The sequence below is a fragment of the Micropterus salmoides genome, unplaced genomic scaffold, assembly GCF_014851395.1.
Source record: "Micropterus salmoides isolate LMB-PRFRI ecotype aquatic unplaced genomic scaffold, ASM1485139v1 Ms_hic_scaffold_6, whole genome shotgun sequence".
NCBI lineage: Eukaryota > Metazoa > Chordata > Actinopteri > Centrarchiformes > Centrarchidae > Micropterus > Micropterus salmoides.
In genome coordinates, this window is record NW_024044348.1 from 19,822,007 (window position 1) to 19,836,380 (window position 14,374).

Genomic DNA, 14,374 nt, shown 5'->3' on the forward strand with positions numbered 1-14,374 from the left:
TTGTTCACTTCTCGTAAAACTGTCAATATTCGAAATCTACACAGCTGATTTCTCACCTCAAAACTTTTCAGAAGTGGATTTAGTGATGAAATTCCATACGAAAACTGTAAAATATAAAACTTTCTGTTGCTGGCCTCTGTCTGGCGCAAGCAATGATGATGCAGTGAATAGTGACGATTCTCTCTGACCAATCAGCAGTCTGCTGTGTTCACGTTACATGTTAGTATCCCTCAGCTGGCTTGAAACTTCAATGGAGGTGAGGTGATATGAAAAAATTTACCTGGAAGCAGGTACAACATTTCTACAATGGAAAACCAATCAAAGGCGAGTCGAGCCAAAGGGCCTCCGCTCAGACCAGCTTGGTTTGAGGGCGTGCCTGACCCTGCTAGCCGCTTGGCAAGCTTTATGACGCGTTTTCATTGTGACGTCACAAGTAAAGGAAGTGAAGGGCTGGACTACAAACGAGCTGTTTTCAAGTGGTTCAGAGCAGAGCTTTCTGTGGGAGATGGGAACTCCCTTTAGGCTGGACTTTGGGCTTTTTCACTTTGCAAACCTGTTACATGCACAAATAAGATATATAACTCAATAAAGGAGAGGGGAAAGCCAAAAAGCATAATACCACCTCTTTAACTGTTGTATGATTTGACAAGTGACAGCACCCTCGTTAAAGTCTTTAGTAGTATGGTAACTTCAGAAGCAGCACAAGCCCATAACTTCATGTCCCTGAAAATTACCCACAAGCATCCTCATGCCTTTCATACTCAAATAAAAATGTATATGAAAGTGTGTGCTATGTAATAAACTGTACAAAGAACACATAAATACATACTAATTCTCACTGTGTCCCATTAATGTATTAAATGAATAAATGCATGTTACTTATAGCTAAATTAATTTAATGTTTTCATAGATTTTTATTTTATTTTTGGGATTTGTTTATTTGAAGCTCTGTTTTATATTTGCGAAAAAAAACTTTTTTAAATTTGTGGAAGGTGTTTTATATTAACAGATTACACATTTACACATGGATCGTCAATCTGCTCACACAAATAATATTGAGACAAATCTATCTCCATACCATTCATCCAACAACACAAAGAGCTACAGTACCACTCTGCCCGACCTCTAAATCCCACCAGTACGCAGACAGGGGTTTGCCGCATATTTGGACTGGAGGACTCACTTCCTGCCATCCTGTGTGTCCAGCAACAGGATAACGCAATGTGAGGGTAGTGTGAGGAGGTGCCAAAAACCCATATCAGTTCTGTGAGACAATCAGACTGCGTGCTCTAAACAGAGCATCCAGTGCCAAGATGAGCAAAATCCCAAATCATACCCTAAATGGGGCTCTGCTGCAGCACCAAAAACAAGATGATTGGGGCTTTTGTCATTCCATATCCCTCCAGTCTGTGTGGTTGGGGTGGCTTCACAGGGGATGTGGGTGATGAGGAACACAATATGTCATCATGTCTTGCCTGAGGTTATCTGGATGAGGTAATCTCAGGTGTGAAGCACATACAGGTGGTGAAAGCGCTGCCTGGACAAGCCTGTCTGCTGGCCATGTTTTTTTTTTCTCTCTCTCAACAAAAGGGTGAGTAAGTATATTTACACAGCCAGAGACAGAGATGGAAGGATGTTGAAAATGTCATAATTTATGTGTAGAGTATTAACTCAGTATAACTCAGTACTCAGTATAACTAAGTTTATTCACATGTATGTCCACAGTGTGCTTTTTTTTTAATCTAAGCTCGCTCGTGGAACTGTTTTCGGCTGCCTATCAGCCATTAGCAGTAACAGGCTATTTGGTTTAGCCTGTTTCCATTCGCTGATATATTATCCCAGATATGAGGCTTTTCCTGATGGCTTGCTCCACATCTGTTGACTCAGGACACACGCTTCCTTTTGGCTTCCCACCTGTGACCTCACTCTCATCCCAGCTCTACCCTGGTCACATTTGTCCCCCGCCTTATAAATGAACCCTGTCTGTCAGCCAGGTTACAACTATTTACTTTGTCTTCATCTTGATTTAAATGTTAGGATACATGCCACAACTGACAATTATTTTGTTGTTTATTCAATTGTCTCGTCTCTGAAATGTCAGAATATAGTGAAGAATGCCAATCAGAATCTCCCAGAGTACAAGGCAATGTCGCTTGATTTGTTCAACCAATGATCACAAACTTTTAGCAAAAATATTTAGTTTATGATCATATTGAGAAACAAGATTTATGCTTAAAATGACACAAGTTATGAAAATTGTTGCAGATAAATGTTCTGCCAATTGACTAATTGATTGATTGCCAAATCCCAAACCTAAAACCCAACTGCCAAACAGTGTGACTGCAAAGGCTGTTTGTAGCCGCTGTCTGGTCTAACTACAGCGTGACAATATCTGTGTACAGCATACTGAATCTGCAGCTTCACATTGATACGATGTAGGTAAAGATGTCTACCCTTGAAATTAAGTCTAAATTTGTTGAATAAAGATGTGTTACAATCCCAGGACTAAAAGCGCACGGTGTCGCAGAGCGACTGATGAAGTGTGCTGAGAACGATTCACAACATCATTGTGCCCAGTAAAACTTTACGAGTAAAGAAATGCACTGCGGTTGCGGGTCAGTGTCACTGCAGCCAGCTGTGTCAGGGCATAAAACACAGATGACATCATATCCTTTAAAGATTGCTGCTACAGCGGGAATATGAAGAAGAGGCGCTGAGTGATTTCACATCTGTCTCTGTTTAAAGAGCTGAGCTGTCATAAAAACACGAGTCGTCACCTTGTGATTCTCCATGGGAGAGGAGAAATTAGTAATCAAGTAAAAGCAGATTGTCTGTCCTGTGAGTGATTATAGTGTGCTTTAGCTGTGCACATGTGGAAATTAATAAGCAACTTATTAAAGCTCAGGCTTTTAGAAAAAAAAAAAGGAAATCTCATAAATTCATAATAAGTTAGTGTTTCAATAATGAGCACAAGTCATTGTTTGTACATCTGGTTTACTACTTGGGTACGCAGTGCCACTTTTTAATTTTAATACTCAACCCTGTGGATTGTGAGAATTACAAAATATGACCTAAGACTTTTGGCTCAAAAGTTTAAGACACAAGTCACACTTTCTTCAAATGTTCACCTTCTTTCCTCTTACTGATTATGGTGTTGGCTTAAATCTGACAGAACCTGTAAAACTGAGCTCACACTCAAGAATTAAAAACACACTAATATCAACCTGGGCCTGACTCCAGCCTTTTAGGAAGAGCCTAGAGCCTGCGTATAACTGGGGCCAAATAATCAGAGTTGCTGAGTGATGCTGTCTGTTTCTCTATGCAATAAAAACACTCTTCCAAGCTGGGGGCAGCTGAGGCCTGAAAGGTAATCACACTCCTCCAGGTTTTCCTACTTTCCCTCATCACCTTTACTGCCAAGTGCACCCCCCCCCCCACACACACACACACACCCTCTAACATGATTTCTTTGTCCCCCTTGTCAGCTATCTCATCATAATTCAACTCGTGAATAGCTCTGAATGTTCAATAGCTCTCTTCTTACATGGGTTTGAAGAATTTCCTCTTTGTCTGTAATTTGTTTTCTGAATGTGATTGATTGTTTTTGTGTTATTTTGCTGCAGGGTTAGATGTAGCAGTGCACAGTTTTCTTCTATGTCCCATGTCATGTTTCATTTGATTATGTTTACATCTGTTGCTTGTTGTGTTTATTGTACAGCGTGTTTGTTTCTTGGCTGTGATTTTACATCATTTTACTGTTTGTATGGCTAGACACATACACTAGGGGGGTTGTGCTGATGGTTCAGCGATGCATTTGTCTATAAAATAATGTTACATGATGTCATGTTTGCATTACAGCTTTGTTATGCAGCAGAAAGAATCAGTGCAAAGCAATGTATATCTATTTAATTTCCTGTCCTGTATGGTGGGAGCATTTGCAGTGAAAGAGTGGATGTTACTGTAGTTGATGGTCTGTTTTGGCAGGTAGAGGTTAAACTGATAACCATGACATTGCCTTAGCTATGGTACCCTGCAATGTACATGGAACTGTCCTGAGGAGGAACAAAGTGCAGATTGTTTAAAAAAATATAGGAACCACATGAGGTTAAGTCACAAAGACACTTCCTAAATCATAAAATGTCCTACTTTAATGAGGTATGAGCAAAACCCTGTGATATTTTTATATGTAATAATGCTATTCATATCAATAATGTCTTTACATGGAGAAGGGAAATGCAATTTTGACCTTCAAAGAGCCCTGAATGTTTCAGCTCATCTAATGCAGTTTACATACAAAAAATCAACTTGCAGAGACTTACAACAACCAAAGTGAACATTTGTCTTTCTTATCTGTTTTGTCAAGTTTCCCCATTGTCATGATGCATCTGGCCACAGTTTGATATATTTGGAAAGCTCTTCAACTTTAGTTCATATTTTTGTTTTAAAAGAGCTGCTGTTAAATAACTATGTCATCACACAACAATACCATAACTTATAACAAAACAATGGACTACATGTGCATTGAGATGAAGTACCCATCACATAAAGTACTGAAAATGACTTTCATAATAAACGGAAAAGAACAATGGTAACTGGAAAGTAGGAAATCAATCTAAAAATGTATGGTATGCTTTGGAAAATAGCTTGCAGTGACATATATATATATATATATATATATATATATATATATATCTTTCTAAAAAAGGCAAAACATGTAAAACCACTTGTACAGTGCTTCAATTTAAATATATGTTGCTCTCTCTTATTTATAAATTCACAGCCTTCATCTGCATTGGCCTATGATTAGTCAGTTTTTTGTGGCATCAAGTACAGCTGTACAAAACATATTAATAAACATACCTTGGTGCCCACGCATGCCTGGCCTTTCTTGTACTCCTTATGGGACATTCTCTTGTCTAGCTTTGTCCATAGTGCTTTGGCCTTCCAGGTGGTGACCTTTGCCTTCAGGCTGCTGTAAAAGGTGCTGTGGTCTGCCGGGTCGAGGTCCAGTTGTCTGCAGAGGACGTTGAAGGCCTGAAGGGTTTCCTTACAGGTCGAGGCCTGGACAAAGTTCTCAAACAGCTTCCCCACATTATCCCTCTCCTCCTCTGTCTCGCCCATCTTCCCCCGCTACAGCAGATGGTTTGGTGTGCTGAGGCTCCTGCTTACTTCAGCACTCTTTGCCAGATGTGGCTACACCCTCAGCTTGGCCCGCACCGTCATGCCCAGTCTGAGGAGCCAAGACACATGAGAGTCTGATGTCATCTCATTGCAAAGCGTTTCTCACAGATGGCTTTAAGCAACTGATTCTTTCCATATTCTATTCATAGATCCTGATATTTCAATTCATTTAAATGGGAATGCTAAAGTAATTTAAGTTAAGTTGACAACACAGCTGAATTTTATCTGCTCTATGAGTCCAGCTCACTTTACAGAATTGTCACGAGGGCAGTCAGTACCAGTTCTCATTAACAGTGAATATCTAAGTCAACACGTGCATTTTGAAACACAGCTTACACCCACATTAAGTAGAGACAAGGCTGTGAGATAAATACTAGAGAGAAAGTCAAGCAAGAAAGTAAAAAATGTGTCAGTCTGTTGAGGATATTTACTACTTGTGCTTTACAGAGACATAACCATATGAGCCTGTAAAATTAGTTGTTTGTGGTTCTAGATAGTGCTTATTGGTTCAACATAGAACCAGATTTTTCAATGGATTTAAGTTTAGTGAACACACAGAACAGAACCATTGACAATTCAACATTAAATATCCACCATGGACAAATAATCTAAATTATACTGTTTTGTTTCAAGATATTAGGACTTTGCTAAAACTGTAGCATTTTATTGGATTCAGCTGTATAGTTTTGTAGTAGAATCTTGAATTGTAGGCAATATAAATTTTCATCTTTATAGAAGTATCAGCCTTCTTAATAGCAATAAAGGCTACTATAACGGCTACAGGGAATCAACAATATAAATGTTTCATTTGCTACAAACAGCTAACAGCTGAATTTACTTGCGGACAAAACTATATAAATAACACTTATTGTACACACATAGTTTATATACTCTGTTTATCAAGGTCAAAAAGTGGTTTCCCTATTATTGCAATTTAAAGATCAGTGTTTGTTTCTGTTAAGCAGCTTTCATTCCTGGAATAGAAGGTGCTTGATGAATGGCACAGCACTGACCATGGATGAGTGGACCAGAAAAGTATTTGTCTTGCGGTGTTTTCATTCCAGCTGAAAACCAGGCAATGTTTTCAGCAGTAAAAAGAGAGGGCTTTGAAACTAACTGTAATACAAGCCCACGCTAACACAGATTGATCGGCTTTGACTGGGTCTGCATGCTTAACGACCCACCTTCTTCTGAGGTATGTGCATTCAGTATGCTTACATATGTGCCTGCGTGTGAAAGATACCGTTAATAAAACATGTGTGAGAATAGAGCTGAACTGACAAAATTAAATACAATGTAGTTTTCTATTTCCTCCAATCAACCATCAAGCATTTTGAAAATCATGCCAGGAAATCTGTGCCAGAACTCAACATCAAAGCAAAATGTGGAACTTTTCTGCATTAAGCATGAGTCTGCTCACTTGGGTGGAGTCCACAGCTTCTGTGAGTTTTGGGAAAGCTTGCCTTTGATATTTTAATGACCCATGGAGCAGGACGGGCAGGGTTAGAGGACAGGTCAGGCCAACAGACCCCCCCAGTAATGCACTATTGCTGTCACACCCCACCCCAGGGCCTCAGGTGGCAACGTGACTGCGCCATGAAATTGTACATACATTTAGCCGGGAACAAAACAACAACGCATGCAAATGTTTTCTATGTTCAATGACCACTCTGTCTACAAGACTTTGTGGTGATTTGAATGTGGTGAGAGTTTGAAAGTCGCTCCCAAAGCAACAACATTTGCTTCCCTTTGGCTAAAATTAGCATATTAATTTGCACAAGATCCTGTTTGGCTTTGTGTTTGCATCCTGTTTTGGTGTTGCTGTTGTTTTACATTTCAGAGAAAGATTCAGGCAGGGAAAAGAACACCAACCAGCCCACAGAAATACTGTGCACCCAGCTGACCCTCAGTCTGCTTTATATACCTTTGTAGCTTCAAAAATCCCTTGTCCTATTGGTGAGTACTGTGGACCCCCGAGGCCTTTCATAGCAGACATTCAGCCTCAAACTCAGGCAAGTTGACATTCCTTTACCACGTGCCTAGAAGAGCTTTGAACTGTCCCATCAGCATGACCCCAACCCTCAGTTAGCCCTTTCATTGGCTGCACCAGCCAGGTAGTCACAGGACCACCTCCAGAGTTGTTTGGGGAATTTACTCTCTGGTTGTCAATGAGTGACGAGCGATGCCAGAGACAGCTGTGATATATGATGCAGGTGCTTTAATCAACAGACTCTGATGGGAAAATTGCTGTGTATTCTACCATGTGGTATGTGGAGTGTTTGGGGCCTACATAATATCTTCTGTGAAGCCTCTGTGGAGTTATTTCTTTTGACAGTTGAGTTTTGAGACGTTTGTTTGAGGTAGTGAGAAGAAATTGTATGCCAAAAAGGATAAAATGGTCTAACTACTGTACAACAACAAACTTTAATTTTCACAATTGCTGTTTGTGGCTGTACTTTCACAAGAACCGCTAGTAATAATTTTATGTTGATATAATTTCATTCTAAACTTTGGCCAGCATACAATAATCTCTCATGCCTTTGGTGGAAAGTTCACATAAAGACATGTTGACTGCACTTAGGCTTTCACATTTCAGTCCAAGTAAAGTGGTAAAAAAAAAGGCACAATTATTGGAACCATCTGTTGTACGAGTCTGCGAGGACTAATGAAAAGGTACCACTTACTATCTTCATAGCCAAGTCGATGCTCAACGCTCTCAAACTACATTGTCTCAGACAGAGTCCAATGACTTCACCATCGCAGTCTGAAGACAGAATGGAAAGTCACTTGTGGGCAGACAGAACAAACCCACAGTAAGGCTGTAAAAATACAACTAATGACAGACGAAGCGGAAAGAATACACATGCGTGAATACACACCATACATCACAGCCGAACCATATAATGCTTAAGAGGATCAGAGAGTTTAGTAGCAGATTTTACGTCTCCTGTCTGTTTAGAATATTATCTGAGTGAGTGAAACCGACTGCAGCTAATAGGGAAAGTGACGGGCAGTGATTAATTTTTTTGTAAACAGTGAGGAATTTCTAGTGATATCTGCGGTTTGTTGGATATATTTAACAATTCAAGTACTTCTATCTCCTGATACTTTGTGTATAATTTTGTGGCACATTGCCCAAAGAGAAAAGTATCTGTACTTTGTGTATTACAGATATATACATATATAATGCGATCGAGTATATATATATATATATATATATATATATATATATATATATATATAAAAACAAAAATCACTGCTGTGTGCCTGAGACACATTGCAAGTTATCGTTTACAGTATGATAGAGGGGGAATGCTAGGAATGTGAAAAATTACCTGTTACACCTGGGCGGCAAAAAAAGTAAATAAATCAGAACATGCACACTTTTATGCACACACATCCTCCAACATTCCTATAAAACAAACAAGGATCTCTTTATGACATTAATTTGTTGAATTATTATACACTGATGTACCTCATCATTAGTATTCTACAACATGGAAGGCAAGACAAGGAACAACCGAGTGAATATTTAAGTCTCATAGGACAAAGCAGGCATTAGTCTACACTTATAGTCATACTGTCATAACAAATCCCATGAAAACCAAAGCACAAATTCACAATACACCTACTGAACTTCCTGAAACAGTTTAGGCACTGTAGATGTTAGTTAAAGTTACTCAAACATAAGTAAATAGTACATTTGTTGGGGACTGCTTTTATCAGCGGATTAATAAACATTTGGTTCCAGAGTGAGTATTTACAACACAGTATGGTGTCCATGATTACAGTAATGAAAGAACATGTCACCAAGTGCAACTGTGTGGATCATTTATGTAAAAAAAAAAAAGAAGTATTGGAATCAATGGAGCTCTGTGGCACAGAGGAGTAAGCTAGGCTATATCAGGCTTTGGCTACACAGGTAATACTTATTGGTAAGATCAATGTGTTATTGGTTTACAGTACAGTGGTTATTGGTTACAGTAGCTAACTTCAACAGAAATAATTCATTTATATGTACAGTATATGACAACCTAACAGTAACCATGTGTTTGCCAGAGGTACATGCAATAGCTAGTCCTATTTAAAACATACAGTATAACTCTGACACTGAGAAAACTGTAAAGATACTGTACTAACAGTTAAACCAGTGACGCACTGTCTTCTTTTGTTTCTGCAGAGCACATAGATTCAGGCTACAATCAGAATACAATAGGAAGCTGACAACACAAGGAAAACATTGAGTGCTGGGAAATGCACATACTGTAGTGTCTCCAGCCAGCAACAGTAATTACAGACTGGACTGAAGAAAACCAGGAAGGAACCCTCTGTAGGCCTGATAAGCAGGCAGTGTGCCTCAGAAAACACCGCACTCATATGGACCTCAGCCCACCGGTTCTGCCCTTCACCAGGCCCCCAGAGCTCCACAGTATTATCTCAGCTCTCTGAAATCTGGCTGCGTGTTCGGGCAGCGGTGCCAAAACAAAAGAAGATCTGACTGACATGAGCAACGCAGTGACATTTGCAAAACGCAGTAAATGTCAGTCAACTTCAGAGAGAAAACTGTCAGTTTTACACAAACAGGAGCAGGCTTTTGAAGGTCCAGGGCTGCTGTCTGCAGGCCCTTCTGGCCCCCGAGGTGTGTGCACCACATGGCTCCTTTAGAGAATGATTTAGCTGGACACACTGTGCAGAGACGCCTGCACAGTTACTGACACAAACAATTCACTTGAACAATTATTCTGACTAACTGCGCATACTCATTTGTTACAATAAATTAGTCTACTGGATTTTTTAGGATTATAGTGAGGATTCATCAGACCATTTCAAATTAGTGAACATGGATCCCCTTAAGCATACGAAATGTAATAAATATAAACCACAAGGTGAAGACAAGCTGCAAGCTGAGAGGCAGTGAGGGTGAAAGATCACTGGGCATCTCTCATTCATTCATAACACAGGGGGGCTCAGTGAAGGTTGAGGTGGTAGTGTTACCACCTGGCAGGAATTGCGGATTCCATAAGCCAACTATCAGTAAAGCCAGACTCAGAATAGACAAGCGTCGTGTTGCAGAAGAAAACAGCACATGACCTGAAAAGATATCAACAGGGCCAGAACATGTAAACAACAAAACCTCACACAAAAATGTACAAAGTCCAACTCAATAACAGCCAAGTGTTCTGGGTTCACCTGTGTTAAACTCTAGCAGAGCCAGGAAGCAACACAGACTATTGCTTCTCAGAAAACTAAGCTTTAAAAACTTGTTTGGCTGCTTGCTCCAACACCAAGAGTGTGTTAGTAGTTAAAGTGAATCCTGGTGATGCACTGACATAGATCTGATGCCTTTTTTTACAATTTCAAAAAAAGTGCAGCAAAGTGCATGAGCTCCCTCAGACGCCTCCCATCCAAACTTTTCCTGTGGCGAGCGTCTGGTTTCCTGTCCAGATCAAAGCTCGGAGGTGAGCTGCCTCTGTAAAATTCCACCTCTGTGAGTTTAAAGCATGACTAAGATATATTTTAAAAGCCTTTTCAGTGTGCTCCCTGTCCCTGCCAGATGGAAAGTGTTCATGATATCCCGGGGTGAATTTACCACAGCAAAGGTTCCCTGTACCTCCTTCTGTGGCTCCATCTTCAAATGTGCTATTGTTTTCGATGTGATATGTCCCATTACAATTATGTTGTTTTTTTCTGATACAGCAGCAAACTTTTACTGCAATTACTAGCCGGCTACGGGAAACAACATGCCCCACCTATCTCTGAAAGTTCCCATCTGCTCTGTGTGACTGACGCCTGGACGCACGTGTCCATTTTTAAGCTGTGGAACAAGGAAGGAAACATATTGCAGAGAGGAAGGAGAAAGTTTATAACACCTCCCTGGCAATAATGAGTACAAGCTTCCATTCAGTCAGTTTATCGGGCCCCATTTTACATTAACATTGTTTTCATCCACAGCATGACGTCCTCACATTTCTTTATAACTTGGATTTGTTAACTGACTGATTCATTCACTAAGACATTCATTCGCTGATTTATCCAGTAAATTGTTTGATCTATGTATCTCTTCTACGACATTATTTGTTGTTTTTAAAACTGAAATGCTAAGTTTTTAAATGATGTCTCACATTTACTGGTATTAATTATGTGTACCTGTAAGAAGCTATAACCACTGTCAGCTGAGTAGACTTGCATACGTAACACTCAATTGTGTGTCAATCTGAGCTGCCAAAGGCTGCCGTAACAGCGTCGACAGGTAGTGCCAAATGCAGCTACAACATACAGGACTGAGAGTCTGAAATGCTGTGGTGTGTTATCTACAGTCAGGTCATGTAAAAAGCAAGGCAGTTGACGTAATTTTTAGATTTATTTTTTTGTAAGCATCATTATAAGCCTTCCTTTGGCTGCATGATTGGAGGGATTTGTGCAGCTTTCTGTAATGCTGTTTTTATCTCCACACACTGTTGTTAAGTTAAACTCTAGTGAAGCTGGTAATTACAAACTAAATGTGAAAGGCTGGCACAAGAATCCCCAGTTGTAAGCGACTGGAGCAGTGTTGAAGCCTCTCATGCTAAGAGTTATTTCAGACATTTTGGCAACAGTCAAAGGACAGTTTGAAAAATGTGGAAGATTGTATATAAATGTCCACTGAATTAGTTTAGTTTTCTCATTGTGTTGCAGTGAAGTCCAGGGCGTTAGATGCATTTGTTCATACAGCTTGAATAAACAGCCTTAGGATCTTGTGATGTTTGTATGTCTTGGCTCTAAGGTAACTGTATCTGCACTGTTTACTGTATCTTTCCATATATTTTATAACATAGTCAAATTAATAACTCAAAGAAGGCTTACCCAGAGGGAAATTCCAGCAGGGGGAGAATAACATGGTTTGCAGTTGAATGTTTATGCACAAAGACGTTGTTAATCTCTATGAGCATAAATCACACGGACTATCAGCGTCTGGACCAGAGACCCAGTTACTATGAACGCTGTTTAGATGTTAACACGTTCACTGGCAGTTTGGTTCTTACAGTTTAATGGAGAAGGGTGCGCTATATCTTCAACAGTCGTAAAGTAGACAGGAAATGATTGCTCACACAGCAGTGGGAAGGAGAACTACCGCTGTTTGTATGACTCTAGTGACCCCCTTTAAGAATGTTGCTGAACGAATCATGCATCATCTTGCAGGACATATGAATCATACCAGACCGGGGTGCTCATGGGGTATGTTGAAACATAGAAGAGGGAGAAGCAGATTAGTCTTACTGAAGAGTTTATAAAGTCTGACAAATTTATCATATAGAATTTTCTTTATGACAACTTTTTTCCCCCTCATTTGGTCCAAATGTTTTTGAGCCTGACCATTTTGTCCTGCTTCATCAAGAATCCAGTGTTTATCAGAGCTCAGCTGTGTATTTGATCCGTAGATGCATATATGACACACTAGAAAAAATTCACAGGCAGCTTCTGTCACTTACTGAGTTTCATTCAGTAAGCACAGCCTGTCAATGCCACACCTTTCTTTATTGTGCAGTTTGTGTCATTACAACCTCAAAGACAGAATGAGGGCTATTTACAGTCTGGAAGCTGCTGAGCAGGTGGAGTCTGACTTAAGTAAGGCTGAAAAGAATTAAACATCGGGTAAAGTTCATTAACTTGTACTGACAGGACCACTTTTAGCTTTGAAATCTGCAAATTCATCTTGAATGGGTTTGTTTTAAGGCATGTTTGAAAAGCAGCCACCCAGGCACTTGAACGTGATTTATGCTCAAAAGTGATTTACGACATAAACATCAGCATCACAAAAATGCAGGTTGCAAGTCAAGATAACCTTTTGTTTGTTATCAGGGAGCAGAAACAAGCCCAGATGTCTGACTCCTCTGTCAGACAATGTTCAATCACATCGGTCATAAAAAAGACAGGAGATTTAAAGACGTTTTCATTAAACTCCAAACTCACCAGAAACACTGATACCTTGCTTATAGACAAACGGCAGCATACCAAATCAGCATTAACCCACTATTAACTTTCTAATTGAGACTAATGTAATAGCCAGTGTTGATAGTGAGCTCATACAGTGATCCGTAGGCTACTCGATGGCTGTTAATATAACCTTGTCTGGTTGTCATACTAGAACCCTTGTGTGTCACTGGGAGTTTGTTTTGTCAAATAAGGAAAACAGCACTTCTGTCAGGTGTCTCAAGCTCACACCACCCACCTGATTAGAAAAGACAAAAAAACTACAAGGCTTAACACAAAATAACTTACCTCATATCTCAATCTAATCCAAACTATTTCCTTTCAAGGTCTTCGGTCAAACACAGGTCCTGTGGACTGTCGTGTAAAGCGTGTGGGTCCTCAGTCAGCCTGACGGGCAGCAGTTTCTCTGTGCAGCTGTGTCCAGTGTTTGAGGGCGGTGCTCTAAAGTCGGACACATCCCTGAGCAGCTAAAGTGGCTTCTGTTTAATCCAGAGGATCCAGACTTTCTCGTGCCAAAAACATAGTTCAACTACTTAAACGACCACCCACCGTCTTCTGACAGCCTGCGAGTTTGCCCCACAGGTTGAAATGACAAATTACACTACAGACTGGGTATTTGGGAGTTTAACTGAATGTGGGTGGACTGCAAATAACGTTACTTAAATCGTTAGCCTAACTAAAATGTAAAGATTATGAAGAAAGGTATAACTCAACCACTAATTGATTAATTTCAAGATGGAAACTTAACGTTACCAATGTTAGCTCTTAAGGTCCTCCTTTCAACGAGGCCACCTGTGACATATATATATATATACGTCCCCGGACCACGGTTAGTCAATAAAAAGGTTACATTTTACAAAGTGTCAGCAGAAACTGTACTGTAGGAGCACATGGACAAAAGCATTGAGCAAACACTGCAAACGTGTGCGTAAACTCTGGAGTCCCCGGCCCGGATATATTTAGTATGAAAGCAAATGACGCCATCTTGGGGCCGCACTATAAAATTACAGTCTGGGTTCACAGGACTCTGGTTCGCCTAAATTATTAAACCCATTTCCTCACTTACCTAAAGATTGGCCAGTGTCAGTTGAGGTAAATTGAGATGAATGGGATTTTGTTTGTGGTGCTCATGCTCATAGATAGCAGCATTGGAGAAATGATGGCAAACAGCAAAATATCTTACATGAAAAAAGTGGCCCAATTTCAGAACAAGCTGTAGGGG

At 40.0% G+C, this 14,374-nt stretch overlaps 1 protein-coding gene across 9 annotated transcripts in view; it reads right to left on the bottom strand.

Annotated features, from left to right (window-relative positions):
- Positions 1-13,972, bottom strand: part of mical2a (microtubule associated monooxygenase, calponin and LIM domain containing 2a) — a 48,235-nt gene extending 34,263 nt beyond the window's left edge. For 2 of the 9 annotated variants that reach the window (XR_005442262.1, XM_038701948.1), the window contains exons 1-2: positions 13,441-13,937; positions 4,861-5,230 (exon numbers count right to left, since the gene is read on the bottom strand). Coding sequence is in view for 8 of the 9 variants with exons in the window: in XM_038701948.1 (XP_038557876.1) it covers positions 4,861-5,121 (261 nt within the window). In the remaining variant the exon portion in view is untranslated. Of the gene's footprint in view, positions 1-4,860; positions 5,231-13,440 lie in introns of all 9 variants that reach the window. The other 7 variants (XM_038701944.1, XM_038701945.1, XM_038701949.1 and 4 more) reach the window with 6 other exon arrangements.
- Positions 13,973-14,374: the final 402 nt, after the last annotated feature.